General features: G+C 40.0%; 1 protein-coding gene across 1 annotated transcript in view; it reads left to right on the top strand.

The window, feature by feature from the left end:
- TBC1D2 (TBC1 domain family member 2) overlaps positions 1-14378 on the top strand; it is a 62148-nt gene that overhangs the window by 5990 nt on the left and 41780 nt on the right. Inside the window, 1 exon segment of the mRNA XM_043978238.1 lies at positions 8129-8270. Coding sequence (XP_043834173.1) covers positions 8129-8270 — 142 coding nt within the window.

Genomic DNA, 14378 nt, shown 5'->3' with positions numbered 1-14378 from the left:
TACTTTGGTTCGATCCAGATACTGATCAAAGTCTCTTAAGAATCTTCTTAATATTTCTGTTCAATATTAGTCATTTCTTTGTTTTTTCTTCATTGATCTTAGTTTTTCCAAAGTACACTATACTTACCAGTTCTTCACAGACGTTTCATAGGATTCAGTTCATAAAGTTTCTTTATAACATATCAAAACAAGATAAGGAAGAAGTTCCACATCAGCTTCTTCCTCTTTGTATTCTTCACAGATTCCTCCTACATCATGGGTCAAAGAGAAAATATACACCTCCCTGACTCCACAGGGAGAAGTACTTTACATTAAGTGATGTTCTCAACTTCATAACTGCCAATACAAACATCCCATCCCACTTACTTCTATATTTTTAAAGAGAAGATAATAATTTCCATAGCCTCTGAAAAATAGATATTAGATATGAGTTACGCTAACAACAATGTTATATAAATATTATGTGTTTTTTGAAATTTCCTTTATCAAAAATAGAACATCTTCACTTATTTTACCCCGTTTTCTGTCCTGTTATTTGCAAGTCACCTATCATAAACCCAACAAGGAAGCCTTCTATAGCTTAACACAGAAGTTGGAGAAATTTTCTCACCTGAAAGTGAATCCATTTTCCATGGGCCTACTTCATTCTTAGTTCTTACAAGAAATATAGGAACCCTCCCAGGGGACAAGCTACTCCAACTCTATCAACATATTGTACCATGAAAGAGAATGTTCAGAAAACATGTTATATGTGTTTAAAAGTTAGGGCCTCAAAATAAATTATATATTACTTCGATAACAATAATCATATACTTTTTAATACAAGGAAATATAAATACCTTATCCACAGTCACATAGGAAGTTAGTTTTCAAACACACATGTCAGTTTAAAAGCTTTTTTAGCCTTAGCCACATGTAATTAATATGTTATATTTACATATAGATTTATTTTCAAAATGATTTATATATTTCATTTTATCCCCATAGCGCCTCTGTGAAATAGGTGAGCAAATACTACTCCTATTTTGTAGCTGGAAAATAGGCCATTCTCTTAACTTTCTAAGCTTAAGTAGATACAGCTAGAAGTACTTGATCTACCACTGGCACTTGAGTCTAGGCTTTCTGGCTTGACATCCAGTGGTCTTTCTAATGTATCATGCTGCCTCTCCAATTTTGGTTTCTGGCCATGGTACAGATTATAGCTGCTTGACACTTGAGATGTCCTTTGAGGCTGCCCCATCATCAATTACTTTGAAGTATATTTCCAGTAGTGGTAGTGAATTTGTGGTTACCTGTCCTAAAGCTTTGTGATGAAAAGTGTACATTTGTGAGACAGAAGACTTAGCTGGGGTTAGAAGTTCACAGTGTGGCACTGAACAGAGCAAAGCCATCTGGCTTTTATAAGAACCTACCAATGACCTTGGCCCCTTTACCACCATATTCTAGAATGGGTGTCAATTTTTTCACTCTTAAGAGTTGATGGGTTAGAAAGGGGGAAAAAAAATTTCATCATTGTTATTAAGTAGCAAAGTCATAGTTCCATATGTGATACTAGCTTGACACTGTCAGCTTCTAATGTGCTTGAGCTATGTCCAAAGTTGTATTTGTGCACCTTAAGTCACTCAGGGATCCTCTTACACATGTGCAGGTTGACTGAATTTCAGTATTGTGACTCCTACCTGCATTTCCCCCTTCCCTCACCTAGATTACTTAGCTGCTCTCCTCCAACCCCAACCTAGTGTGTGCTCCAGGCTACTTCTGACACTGATGGGCAGGAGCCAGAGACTAGAAGGAGAAAGAGAGCCAGCCAGGGAAGGCAGCCTCACAGCAGCAGTCTCTTGGCAGCTGTTTCACTGTTGCTATGAGGCCACAGTGTAATGGCATACAAGTGTTGAAAACTAGTTGGGGCCTCCTGACCTCAAGTAGAAAGATAAAAGAAATCTGCAAGAAAAGTGTATCACCTTTTGAATCTAATTTGAAATAGGTTTAAAAACAACTACACACACACATTCATGACCTTTATATAACTACTGGAAAAATGCATATGCAGTTAAACTCTTAAAACAATTTCCTTTTATGACTAAATCCAACTCACTTGAAAATGAGAAGAGAAAACTTTGGAGCTACATAGCATTGGATTGGCATTTAGAGCAAAACTTCATCTGTTTGGGGCAGCTAGGTGTCACAGTGGATAAAGCATCAGCCCTGGATTCAGGAGGACCTGAGTTCAAATGTGGTCTCAGACACTTGACACTTAACTAGCTATTGTGACCCTGAGCAAGTCACTTAACCCCAATTGCCCTGCTCCCCCCCAAAAAAATTTCATTTGATTTTGTTGTTGTTGTTGTTGTGAATCTTTCTAAAGTTTTAAGTCCCTAGAGACTTTCACTAATAAAGATTCTTTTTACTAGGATGTCTCCTTTTTCCCACTTCCTTAACTGTCTCATCTCCTAAATTCCAACCCTGGTTTCATAGACGATTGCGTAATATGTTTGAACAATTCCAGATGATTAGAATGAGACTGGTGACAACTGAAAAGCCTTGAGATAGCTGAGACTTATACTGGAAACTGACTAACCAGAAGAATCAGAATATTCTTAGTTTTCATACCCATTTTTCTACTGTTTTAACAGGCCCCCTTAATTTATGTGTCATTTTACTTAGAACATCCTCATGTAATTGATGTTCTCTTGTACAATATCTAAATAGTATGAAGAGAGTGTATACTGTGTTGCTTTGTCTCATTAAGCCTAATCATAATTATAAACCATACATACATTTAAGGCTTTAGGACATGTTCACAATCCCTTTTAATCTTACTAGGCATTCTAAAGTCATGTAACCTTTCCTTCCTCCCTGTCTCCAAGAAGTCATACTCTAATGCTTCATCCTGATCCGGAGGTGACACAGGGCTCTTGGCAGTTTTACCAGCTTCAAAATTATACCAGTCAGTGTCACAAGTGGGATTTACGCCCTGATCTGCATGCCTCCAGAATCTATCTCTCTCTCCACTAGAGCAGGAATCCCCTCTTCAGGACCCTAGCAAGTGTCTCTCCAGTACCCACTTAAAGACCTCTAGTGCCTAGAATCTCATTTACCTCCTGAGACTGTCCATTTCACTTCTAGTTAGTTCTGATTGTTAGGATTTTTCCTTATTTCAAGTAAAAATGTGCCCAACTGTAGCGATTGTTCTAGTTCTGATCTCTGGAGCCAGACAAAACCATTCTAATCCCTTCTCCACATGACTACCTTTCCCATATTTGAAGGCAGCTACTGTGTCTCCCATAAGTGTACTTAGGAATGGAGTCAGAACGTGATAAGTGGAATAAACAAGGACCTAGAAGAGGGAGAGCTTGTAGCTTGGGTGATCTGGAAAGGCTCCATGAAGGAAGTGGAATTTGGTGGTTGTGCAATGACAGTGAATTAGTCAGATTGTCAGCTCTTACAGGTAGGATTGCATGAGTCTCCTTCCCTTCCCCCCAACCTCATTCTTATACTTAGTTCAGTTGGCCTTCCAAAAACACTATTTCTTCTTATATCATAATATCTTTTTTTTGGGGGGGGGTGGGTTGAGGCAATTGGGGTTAAGTGACTTGCCCAGGGTTACACTAGTGACCTGTGCTAGTAAGTGTCAAGTGTCCAAGGCCGAATTTGAACTCAGGTCCTCCTGACTCCAGGGCCGGTGCTCTATCCACTGCGCCACCTAGCTGCACCTATATCATAATATCTTGAATACTTTCTTATTGCTGCTATTTAGTCCCCTTTGGGTGGATCCCCACTCACTTGCACTTAAATTGTGTGTATATCTCAAGTACATATGTCTGATCTCCTGTAACTAGGAATTTATACCACTTACTCACCTCATCTGTTTTACCTGTCTCTGGCAGAAAAGCCATTTTCATATTTTTCTACTCTTCTCTATGTCTTGCTATACCCTTAAGATTTATGTTGAATTTCAGGTGCCTCTATGTCATGCATGTACAAATATTCCACAAATAGTTGTGAATCAGGGGCTAGCGCTCAGAGGAGGGAGAGGGAGAGTTCACAATTTAAAATAAAAGTATGTGAATTATCTACATTGGTTTAATAATAATAATAATAACTAAAGCCAATGCAACAGATGAGATCAGTGAGAGTGTATGGAGAAACAAGAGAAGGTTAAGAATAAAACCGGGAATGTTTAGATAGGCTTCTGGAGGTCAGGAACACCAGGCTTATTCATTATGTCTCCTCCAGCATCTCGCACAGTGACATAACATATTAGGCATCTAATAAATGTTTGTTGAGTAAATGAATATTGAATGTAGGATGTGCAAGAAAGAATAACAGCCGGATGAACAGAAAGAAGCAACTACCAAAAATGTAAGGGGTTAAAGAGAGTGAGGTAAGAGAAACAAGGGGTTTGAAGTTCTTCCAGGTTCTGATAGTAGGTTTTTACTAGAATCAGGTTTTGACCATAATCTTAATAACAAAGAATTCTTTCTCACCATCACTTCATTCCACAGGTGTTGGATTCCTAGAATAATAGATATGGAGGAATGTGAAAGTAGATCAGAAGTTAGATGCATCTACTGTGCCAATACACATTTAGTGTCAATTAGAGTAGACCAGATGGGAGCATAAAATTTAGTAAAATATTATATGGTTTAGGGAAGCACTGGAAATGGAACGTTTTTCTCAGGAAAGCCATGATAATAAAGGAACAAAGTGTGAGATAAACTTCGCAGTTCCTATGATGAGCTTTAAAAACTTTGCAGTTTTGCAGATAGTAGACAGTGCTAGAGATGGGCTAGAACAGTTCACATAAGCTATTTGGGGAGACTGTGGGAAAAAATGGATTCTATGTGATTATTGAGAGTAGAACCATGGCTTTAGCTTCCAAGGCACTAAAAGCATGGTTGATCAATAAAGAGTCCATGGAGGATCATAGGGTCATAAATCTACAGCTGGAAAGGACCTTGGAGATCCTGTGATCCAATCCCCTTATTTTATAGATGAGGAAGCTGTGACCTAGAAAGTTTAAGTGACTTTCCCATGGTCACTCATATTTAGGAACAGAACAAGGATTAGAGTCAGGACTTGAAGAATGGTTAGTATTTCAAAAGTCAAAAGTAGGAAAAGGGCACCCCAAGCAGAAGGTACAGGAGGAGGACAGAGACAGTAAGTAGTGTCTGGAGTATGTAAAAGGGACAATAAGTAGGAGTTTTTCTTTAGCTTAGTGCATGTAAAAGGTAGTCATAAGACTGGAAATGAAGAGAGGCAACCAGTTATGAAGAGCTTTGATTGACATCCTAAAGATTTTGATTTTATTTGGTAACCAGTGTGAGAAACCACTGATGGGATAGAATGGTCAAGGAAAGGGTGCGTTGTGGGGGGAGGGGGGAATGACTTGCTCAATAATTTTCTGGAACTCGGTGGCGATGTGTCAAAGGCTCATTTATTTTCATTCTCATGAGAATGGACACTTACTTATAAGTGCTACAGCCAGCAAGTGCAGAGTGCAGGTTTACAGGCCCCATTTTAATCCCTAGTCCCTAACTCTAAATGGACCCTCCCCTTGTTCCTTACTGGCCGATTACTTAAGGGTTACAATCTATGGGGAAAGCTAGCTAGCCAGAATGCAGTATTCTTAACCCTAATTTCAATAATTATTCTTTGGGTTCTCAGCTAATGGGGGAGATGACACAGGGACATTTCTTCAATCTTCCCTTATATGGACACAGCCCAGAAGAGGACTTCATTGAGACCAGCTCAGGGCTACTTGAACCATGTGATCTGTTTGCTGGAGGGGAGGGAAGGTGGTCTGAGACCATTGTCCTCAAACAGGTCCAGAGGAGTGTAATTTGAATGGTGACAGTTATATCCTTATTGAGAGGAGACCATTTCCATTTCCTTTCCTCACTCTGTGTGTGTGTGTGTGTGTGTGTGTGTGTGTGTGTGTGTGTGTTTCAAGATTAGGGAAATCTGAGCATGGCTATATAACAAGATGAGAAGGAATCAGTAGAAAGGGAGAGATTCAAGATGCACAAGAAAGAAAGGATGATTGATTGATAAAATAGGAGGAAGTAATAAGAGATAAATGCATAAGTGAATGGGGTTGGCTTTGCCAAGAAATAGGGCTACCCTTTCCTCTGAAACTAGAGGGAGGAAAGAGGAAAAAAAGGTGAAAATACTTAGGATTTTAAAGGTATAACAAGTAAAAGATATCACAAAATATGACCTTGATCTCAGTAAGGGAAATTGATGTCATTGACTGAGCATAAAGGGTAGAGAGAAATTTTAGGCTTGAGAAAAGAATTTAGATTTTGAACTGAGAAAAATAAAATAATAAGATTTCTGAGTAGTAGTGAGTATACAATTGATGTTAAAGTGTTCAAAATAGAGTTCAGTATCTTTCCCACAAAACCTTCCCCTCCTCTAGACTCCCCTGTTTCTGTCAAGAGCACCACCATCTTCCCAGTCTCCCAACCAGATTTCATTTTAGGCTCCTTACTCACACTTACCCAAAGCATCCAGTCTGTTGCCAAACTTTGTGGTTTCTACCCTCACAACAGGTTATCTACATCCCTTTCTTACCATTCACAGTCAACCCCCTGGTCCCGGTCCTTATCACCCCACCCCTGGACCATTGTAGCAGCCTGCTGGTTGGTGTCTCTGCATCAGGTCTCTTCCCACTCCAGTCCATCTCCGCCCAGCTGCCAGTGATTTCCCTGAAGCAGATCTGACTCTGTCCCCCAACTACACAATAAAACTCGGCGGCTCCCTATTATTTCCAGGGTTAAATGAAAGCATCCATTTGGCTTTTGAATCCCTTCCTACCTTTCCAGTTCTATCATGGCTTATTCCCCTCCTCTTAGTAAACTATGCAGCGGTACTGTCCTTCCTGTTCCTCACATATGACTCAACACCTTTTTCCTGCTTGTCTCTATGCTTGGAATGCTCTCTCTCCTCACCTCTACTTCCTGGCTTCTCTAGCTTCTGTCAAGGTTAAGCTGAAATCCCATCTTCTGCCCGAGCCCTTTTCTGGTCCCTTCTTTGCCCCTCATGCCTCCTCTCACTGATCAGCAGTCCCTTCCCTTTGAGATTACCTCCCATTTATGCTGTATACATCTGGCATGTACATAGTTTGTTTGCATGTTTTCTTACCCAGCACTACATGAGCTTCTTGTATTTGTCTTTTTCTCAGTTCTTAGCCCAGAGTAAACACTTAATAAATACTTGATGATGGACTGACAAATTTGTAATAAATGAAATGGGGTCAGTTTTGAGATCGTATCTATCAGCACTCAGCAGCAAGAACCACAAAGTCAAATGAGGGGACTTGAAGAGTTGAAAATGAGCTGAATAGGAATCAAAGAAGGTCAGAGAGATGATGGAGTCCAACTTGATGGCTGGGGAATTTTTTAAGTAGGCCATTTGGTTAAGACTGAGGAAAGGGGATAAGTGAAGCCAGAGTTGGGCGAAGGGAGAAGGAAGGAATTAAAAGGAGAGGATAGACTGGAAGAAGTTGAAGGACTAGAAGTGAGGAGGGCAAGGAGTAGGTTCAGCATGAGGGAGTTGGATGGTAGAGGGATAAGAGAGTGTTGTCTATGCAATTTTTGAATTTGGGATTTTGGAACAGACAGTGCCACATAATGGTCGGGTCTAAAGAGTGGCCCTGCTGGTATACAGCTACAGTAGAGTAGAGATAGAGCTCTTCAAAAGAGGTCAGCTAGTCCAAAGTGTAATTCCCATACACACTGAAGTATGGGAGATTGATAGCCAGGATAGGGAGAAGAAGAGAACTGTGAACCAGGTGCCAGTATCATTGAGGAAAGTCAGGAAGGCAGCTGCAATCCTGAGGATCGGAGGATGTCACCTGATGACATAACCTTTGAAGAGGGAAGTATTCTTTGGGGGGGGGGGCGGGGTGTAGCAATGTGGGAGTATCATTGGGAAGCAGAGTATCCAGACCCCTGCTTCAGGCCTTCATAACCAGGAGGAGTAGGTGGATAGACAGCCTCTCGAAGGAAAGCCAGGCAGATAAAAAATAATTAACATTCAACATGCATCTAAACATGGGCTTTTCAAAGGACTATAACATTGGATCTATTTGTTTCACTTTTCTTTTGTTCTTCTCTGGAACTAGATGATACAGAAACTGATGAATTTTTCTGCCCTGTGAAAACACCAACTGGTCTAGTAGGCATAGCAGCTGCTTCTCAACCTGTTCCAGAGATGCCCACTACCCTCCCAAATATTTCCCTCAAACACCTAGGAACTGAAATACAGTAAGTATTCAGAGAACTGGGATAACTAATCTATAGACTGTTACCTTCTGATACTGCTAAAAACTGTAATACATGTTTATATTAAATGAACTTCACAATTACATCTGGGTGATGGAGCGAACAGAGTGCCAGGCCTAGAGTCAAGAAGATTGGAATTCAAATATTACATCAGACACTTACTAGCTGTGCGACCTTGGGAAAACAACTTAATCTCTGTTTGCTTCAGTTTCCTCATCTGTCAAATGAGGATAATAAGGGGCAGCTAGATGGTGCAGTGGTTAAAGCACTGGCCCTGGATTCAGGAGTACCTGAGTTCAAATCTGTCCTCAGACACTTGACACTTACTAGCTGTGTGACCCTGGGCAAGTCACTTAACCCCCACTGCCCCGCAAAAAAAAAAAAAAAATGAGGATAATAATAACATCTACCATGCAGGGTTGTTGTGAGGATTAAATGAGATCGTAATTGTAAAGTACTTAGCAAAGTGTCTGGCACATAGACACTATCTATCAGCATCATCATCATTGTCGTCATCACTTTCATTTGCTATAGTCACAGAGTTTTTATAATAAATTTTACAAGTAGAAAAACTACCAAAATTACAATGCAGCAAATAAAGCAATAAAAAAATTAAAATGAATAAAATTCGTATTTGGGGGTGAGAAGGCAGAATAGTGCACTGGGCTTGGAATTACAAGATCTGGGTCCAAATTCTCCCATAGAAACCAGCTATGTAAGCATGAATAAATCACTTAACTCAAGGGTTCTTAACCTTGTTTATGTCATTATTCTCAGAATGTTTTCAATTGCATGAAATAAGATACATATAAAGGAGACTGACTACTGAAACAGTTATCAAAATATCAAAAAACAAATTCATGGATGTCAGGTTAAGAACGCCCCTGACTTGATTTCTTAGAGCCTGTTTCATCTTTAAAATGAGAAAGATAATAATTTTACTACCTAACTTACTTGTTATGAGAACACTTTGCAAACCTTAAAGGACTCTATAAAATTGTAAGTTATTATTATTTTCCCTGAACAACCCATCACATCAGTCTTTAAATACTCTCATTCAGTCACTTAACCCCAATTGCCTCACCAAAAAACAAAAAGGGGGGGGTGGGAGGCAGCTGGGTGGCGCAGTGGATAGAGCTCCGGCCCTGGATTCAGGAGGACCTGAGTTCAAATCCGGCCTCAGACACTTAACACTTACTAACTGTGTGACCCTGGGCAAGTCACTTAACCCCAATTGCCTCACCAAAAAAAAAATAAAATACTCTCAATCGTACCTCTGGAGGATTTCAGTATTTCTCTCTTTTGTTGATTTCCATTGCCATCAGCCCAGTTTGGGCCCTCATCATCACTGGCCTGGACTCACACTAAACTTCTAACTGGTCTACCTTCTTTAGGTCACTTTACCTGCCAGTTCATCCAGGCTATCCCCAGTAATCTTCCCAAAGCACCTCTCATCACTGGAAGCACTCTTCCTTTTGCTCTCTCCTCCAGTAATGCTCCATGGCCGACCAAATGAAGTGTAACTTTGGCATTTATGCTTGGCCATAATTTGGCTCTGACCTGCTATTTCAGCCTTATCTTGGAATCAAGAAGATGTGGGTTTGACTACATCAAACACTGACTAGCAATAGAAACATGGAAAATCTCTCTGAGATGCCTCAGTTTACTCATCTGTAAAATGGGGATGATAATACTTGTAGTACCCACCTTACAGGTTCTCATGAGAATCAGATGAAATAGTTGGCCTAAACCAGGGCTTCTTAAACTTTTTCCACTCATGACCCCTTTTTACCCAAGAAAATTTTTATGTGACTCTGGGAATATAGGTATATAGAATAGGTGTACGTAACCTTTTACTGTTGTCAAATTTTTCTCAACTCCCACATTCAGTTATGCCACCCCACTTGGGGTCTTGACCCACAGTTTAAGAAGCTTTGCCCTAAACAATATGACAAACCTTAAAATGTTCTTTGTGGCAGCTAGGAATATTACATAAAATTAGAAATAACTATAGCACTTTATGTGGCTTAGTCGGCAAGCCAAGAGGCCGAGGTTCTAATCCCGGCTGTCCTACTAATTAGCCGCACACACAAAACTGCTGGCCGGGTGGGCTGCAGAGTTAGGTTGCATGTTCTCATCCCAGTTTTGTGTGTGCAGGAAAAACTCTCCCAGGCAGAGTTTTTACACGTCTAGAATCCATTTGTTCTACCACTCTCTACAATGGCTGTTCCATTCTTGTCTCTCCTCAAGCTTCCCACCCTCTCAGCATAAGGACCTTGACTCACACCTCACCAGAAACATTGAGTCCATTTAATGAGCGCTTCCTCTCCTTGTCTCATGTCACTCACATGTATTCCCCCGCAATCTCCTCTTTAACCCATCTCATATGAAGGGGTGGTCCTTTTTTGCCAAAACAAACCTCCCATTGCCTCCCATCTTCTCTAGAAGATTATCTTTGCTGTCATTCCCACTCTCTAGTCTTCAATCTCTTCCCAAGGTATTGGCTCCTTTCCTGCTACCTACAAATATCCTTAGAAAACCCTGTCCTCATCCTGCCATCCCAGCTAGTTATACCTTTCCTCCTCTTCTGTGCTAAACAAATTGAGAAAACCACTGTCTCCACTTCTCACTTTTTTTCTAAACCCTCAGCAGTCTGATTTCTGACCTTATCATTCAACTGAAACAGCTCTGAAAAGTTACCAATGTTCTAACCACCAAATCTGTTTTCAATCCTCAATAGAACAAAACTTTGCCTTGCAGGCTCTTTTACAACAAGGTATCTCCCATCTATTTATCATTCTTAGATGTAACAATGGAAGTAATTCTATTCAGTGACCCTCTCATAATGAACTTCAGGCAGGGCAAAAAATAAGGCTACACAAAGAGGAATTCCCTGTGAATAGTGAAGTCTTCAAGCTATTTCTGTTTGTAAATGACATTGTATTGTTTACATGAAGCCTTGAGACCCTGCAGAGTCTCCAGGGAGGGATCTGTAATTATTCAAAGGACTTAGTCCTAACCATTCAAATGGGGAAGACCAAATGTGGGTCAAGAATGTCTCCTGAATTTCAACATGCATCTGAATGGACACCCCACAGACCTTGTCCAGCAGTATCTATATCTGACAGTACAAATGAACAATGAATTGGGTCCAGAGTTGAAAAGGAGAGTTGACTGGATTGCTTGTGGTAGAGTAAAAAGTACTTTTACTGACTTTAAGCTTCCCAGAAAGCAAAGATCCTTCTTTTCAGTATAAACATTTAGCTGGTGCTTCTTTGTGGCAGTGAGGCTTATAACACTACTGTTTCTGAATAACTAAACAATGATGAAGAAAGAAGAAAATGATGACAAGAAGAGATAGAGACTGGTCACATGATGAGTGAGGGATCATGAGCAGGTGGCCAGAGTACTCATGCTGTCCTCTTCGTGTTGAGAGAAATCAAAAAACGATTTGAACATACTGGTAGACTTCTCTAGGGAGGAGTCACACAGCATAGTTTGTGATCTGTATGTTGTTGGAGAGAACTCTCAAATCAGTGAGATCACAGATTGGACTGCATTTTAGATTTAGATTAGGTTTTTTTTGCATCTAAATAAACATTTTATGAAGTGAAGCAATTAAATATAATTTATAAGAATTATAATTTCAGCAAGGTGATGAGGTTGTACAGTGGATAGAGCACTGGGCCTGGAGTCAGGAAGACCTGAGTTCAAATCTGGCCTCAGACACTTCCTAGGTATATGACCCTGGGAAAGTCATTTCACCCTGCTTGCCTCAGTTTCCTCTTCTGTAAAATGAGCTAGAGAAAGAATGGCAAATCACTCCAAGTATCTCTGCCAAGAAAACCTCAAATGGAGTCACAAAGAGTCAGACACAACGGGAAAAAAAAACCAACAACAAATTTGAATAAATGTTTTAATATGGCTAGGAATTCTATTTGAGTCTTGTGTTTTCATTTCTCATGAAATCAGATTAATAACTCCCCCTTTCAATAAGATGACTCTCAGTCCTCCACTAAAGTGATTCACTGTGGTGTGAAAATGAGCTTGTGTTTTCAAAGATGGCATGGGCAGAATTCCTACCAAGATAGCAAGGCTTTGAATAAAGGCCTATCAATGAAATAATAGTAGCTGAGATGATAGTGATGACAAAGAGAGCTAGCATTTACACAGCATTTTAAAGTTGGTAAAGCACTGTAAAAATAATATCTTATTTAATCTTCACAATATTCCTGAAAGGTAAGTGCTTTTGTTATACCCATTTTACAGATGAGGAAATAGATATAGGTGCAGATGAAGTGACTTTCCCAGAACATAAGGCTTCCAAACTTAGATGATCCTGGATTTGAACTCACCTCTTCCTGACTCCCAGGTCCAGGAACTAGCCTAACTAACTCACTAGGGAAGATACTCATCACCAAAGTTTTGACTACCAAGTGATTTTATTTTGGCTATGTTGTTAATTAAAGCACCTACTAAGTTGTGGAAGGGTTGTGAGCTACATCAGTAGAAGGAATATCGACAGAGATGAAATCATGGACTCCTAAAGTAGTACAGAAGTACGTACATGGTTCCTTCTCCCTCTTTTCCCCTTGGTGCTGTCCTTTGAGGATTCTGCTACCTCTTGGCTGGCAACAAGCCTGCTTTCAGATCCCTTGCAAAGTCCACAGTGATCAAGAAGGGAACCAGAAAGTTCACTGGACATCAGCCAAATCAGTGTATCAAGATCAAGAGGAACTTGGAGAAACCAAGAGTCAGGTAGGGTAAAGTTAATCAAAGGGAAGGTCTCTGGGGTCTTGATGCCTATAATTAGTTATTAAATCAATAAGGGCCCAAAGCATATGCCACCCAGCTGTTCAGGATGCTCCTGATGTGTAACCAGTCTTACTGTGAGGAGATTGTTCAGTGTTTCTTCTAAAAGTCGGGGAGAGAGCACCCTGGTGGGCCATCACAGTCACTCATCCCATTTGTTAGATGGTTCCATAAAGAATCCTAATCTTACTGTTTATTATCTCTATTATTAATCCTAATCATTCTAAAAGTTTGTCCTATTTTTAATTTAAATTGATAGCTTTTGATGCTGTAGATGTTTCTGTGAATTGTTGATCAGTACAGCCATCTCTGTAGTCTGATGATTCATTTATGTTCTTTCATAGCTACATGCAAAGTGAGATCTCCTTTAATGCCATGTTTAAGTAAATCCAGCCAGTGTCAGTAAGGCAATTTAAAAGTGGAACTCACAAAAGAAAAAGAAAGGAAGGAAGAAAAGGAAGGAAATCTTTGGTGATAAGTCACTTCCTCTTAAGCCATTTCTAATAAGCCACAAGAAAACTGGGGCAAGAATGTAAAGGCTAAAGTACTCTGGACAAGAAATGAGCACTTTGCACCCTTGTTCATATCTCCGGAGTGTGTAACTAAGCAAGAACCTATTAATTGATAAATTTCAGCAATCTTAATATATACTTTTGCACAGAGAAACCTCCAGGCAAATATTCATTTATTCAAGAATTCACACATTTATATGCACAGAGTTCATAGTTAACAAGGACGGAGTTCTTTAAGGAAATATAAAACAAAAAATTATTGATGGAGTTGAAACCCCAGATAAATGAGGAAATCGTAAGATCTTGGTGTTTTCATGAGTTATATCACCAGACCTTAGGTAAACTGCATCCCAGGATGCTGAAAGAACTTGAATATATGATTCCTGAGTTGATGAAATTATGGGAGAGGAGCTCTTGTGGAAGGGAATAAGCACTTATATAGCACCTACTGTATATCCCAGTCGTTGTACTAAGCACTTTACAAATATTATCTCATTTGAGCCTCACAGCAAGCCTAAAAGGTAGGTGATATCATTGCCCTCATTTACAGTTGAGGACACTAAAGCAAACAGGTTAAGTTACTTGCTCAGGGGCATGGAACAGATAAGCAAAGTCTACTTGAACTCAGGTCTCCCTGACTCCAGGCCCAGCACTACCTAGATGCCTTGTAGCATATATTTTTATAGGAAGATTTCATAGGATCATTGCTCTCAAGTTGGAAAGGACATCAAAGGCCATATAGTCCAACCCCTCATCCTACAGATGA

Source organism: Dromiciops gliroides, chromosome 1 (assembly GCF_019393635.1).
Source record: "Dromiciops gliroides isolate mDroGli1 chromosome 1, mDroGli1.pri, whole genome shotgun sequence".
NCBI lineage: Eukaryota > Metazoa > Chordata > Mammalia > Microbiotheria > Microbiotheriidae > Dromiciops > Dromiciops gliroides.
The sequence above is the reverse complement of the archived record's forward strand: the minus strand, read 5'-3'. Positions and strand labels throughout refer to the sequence as shown.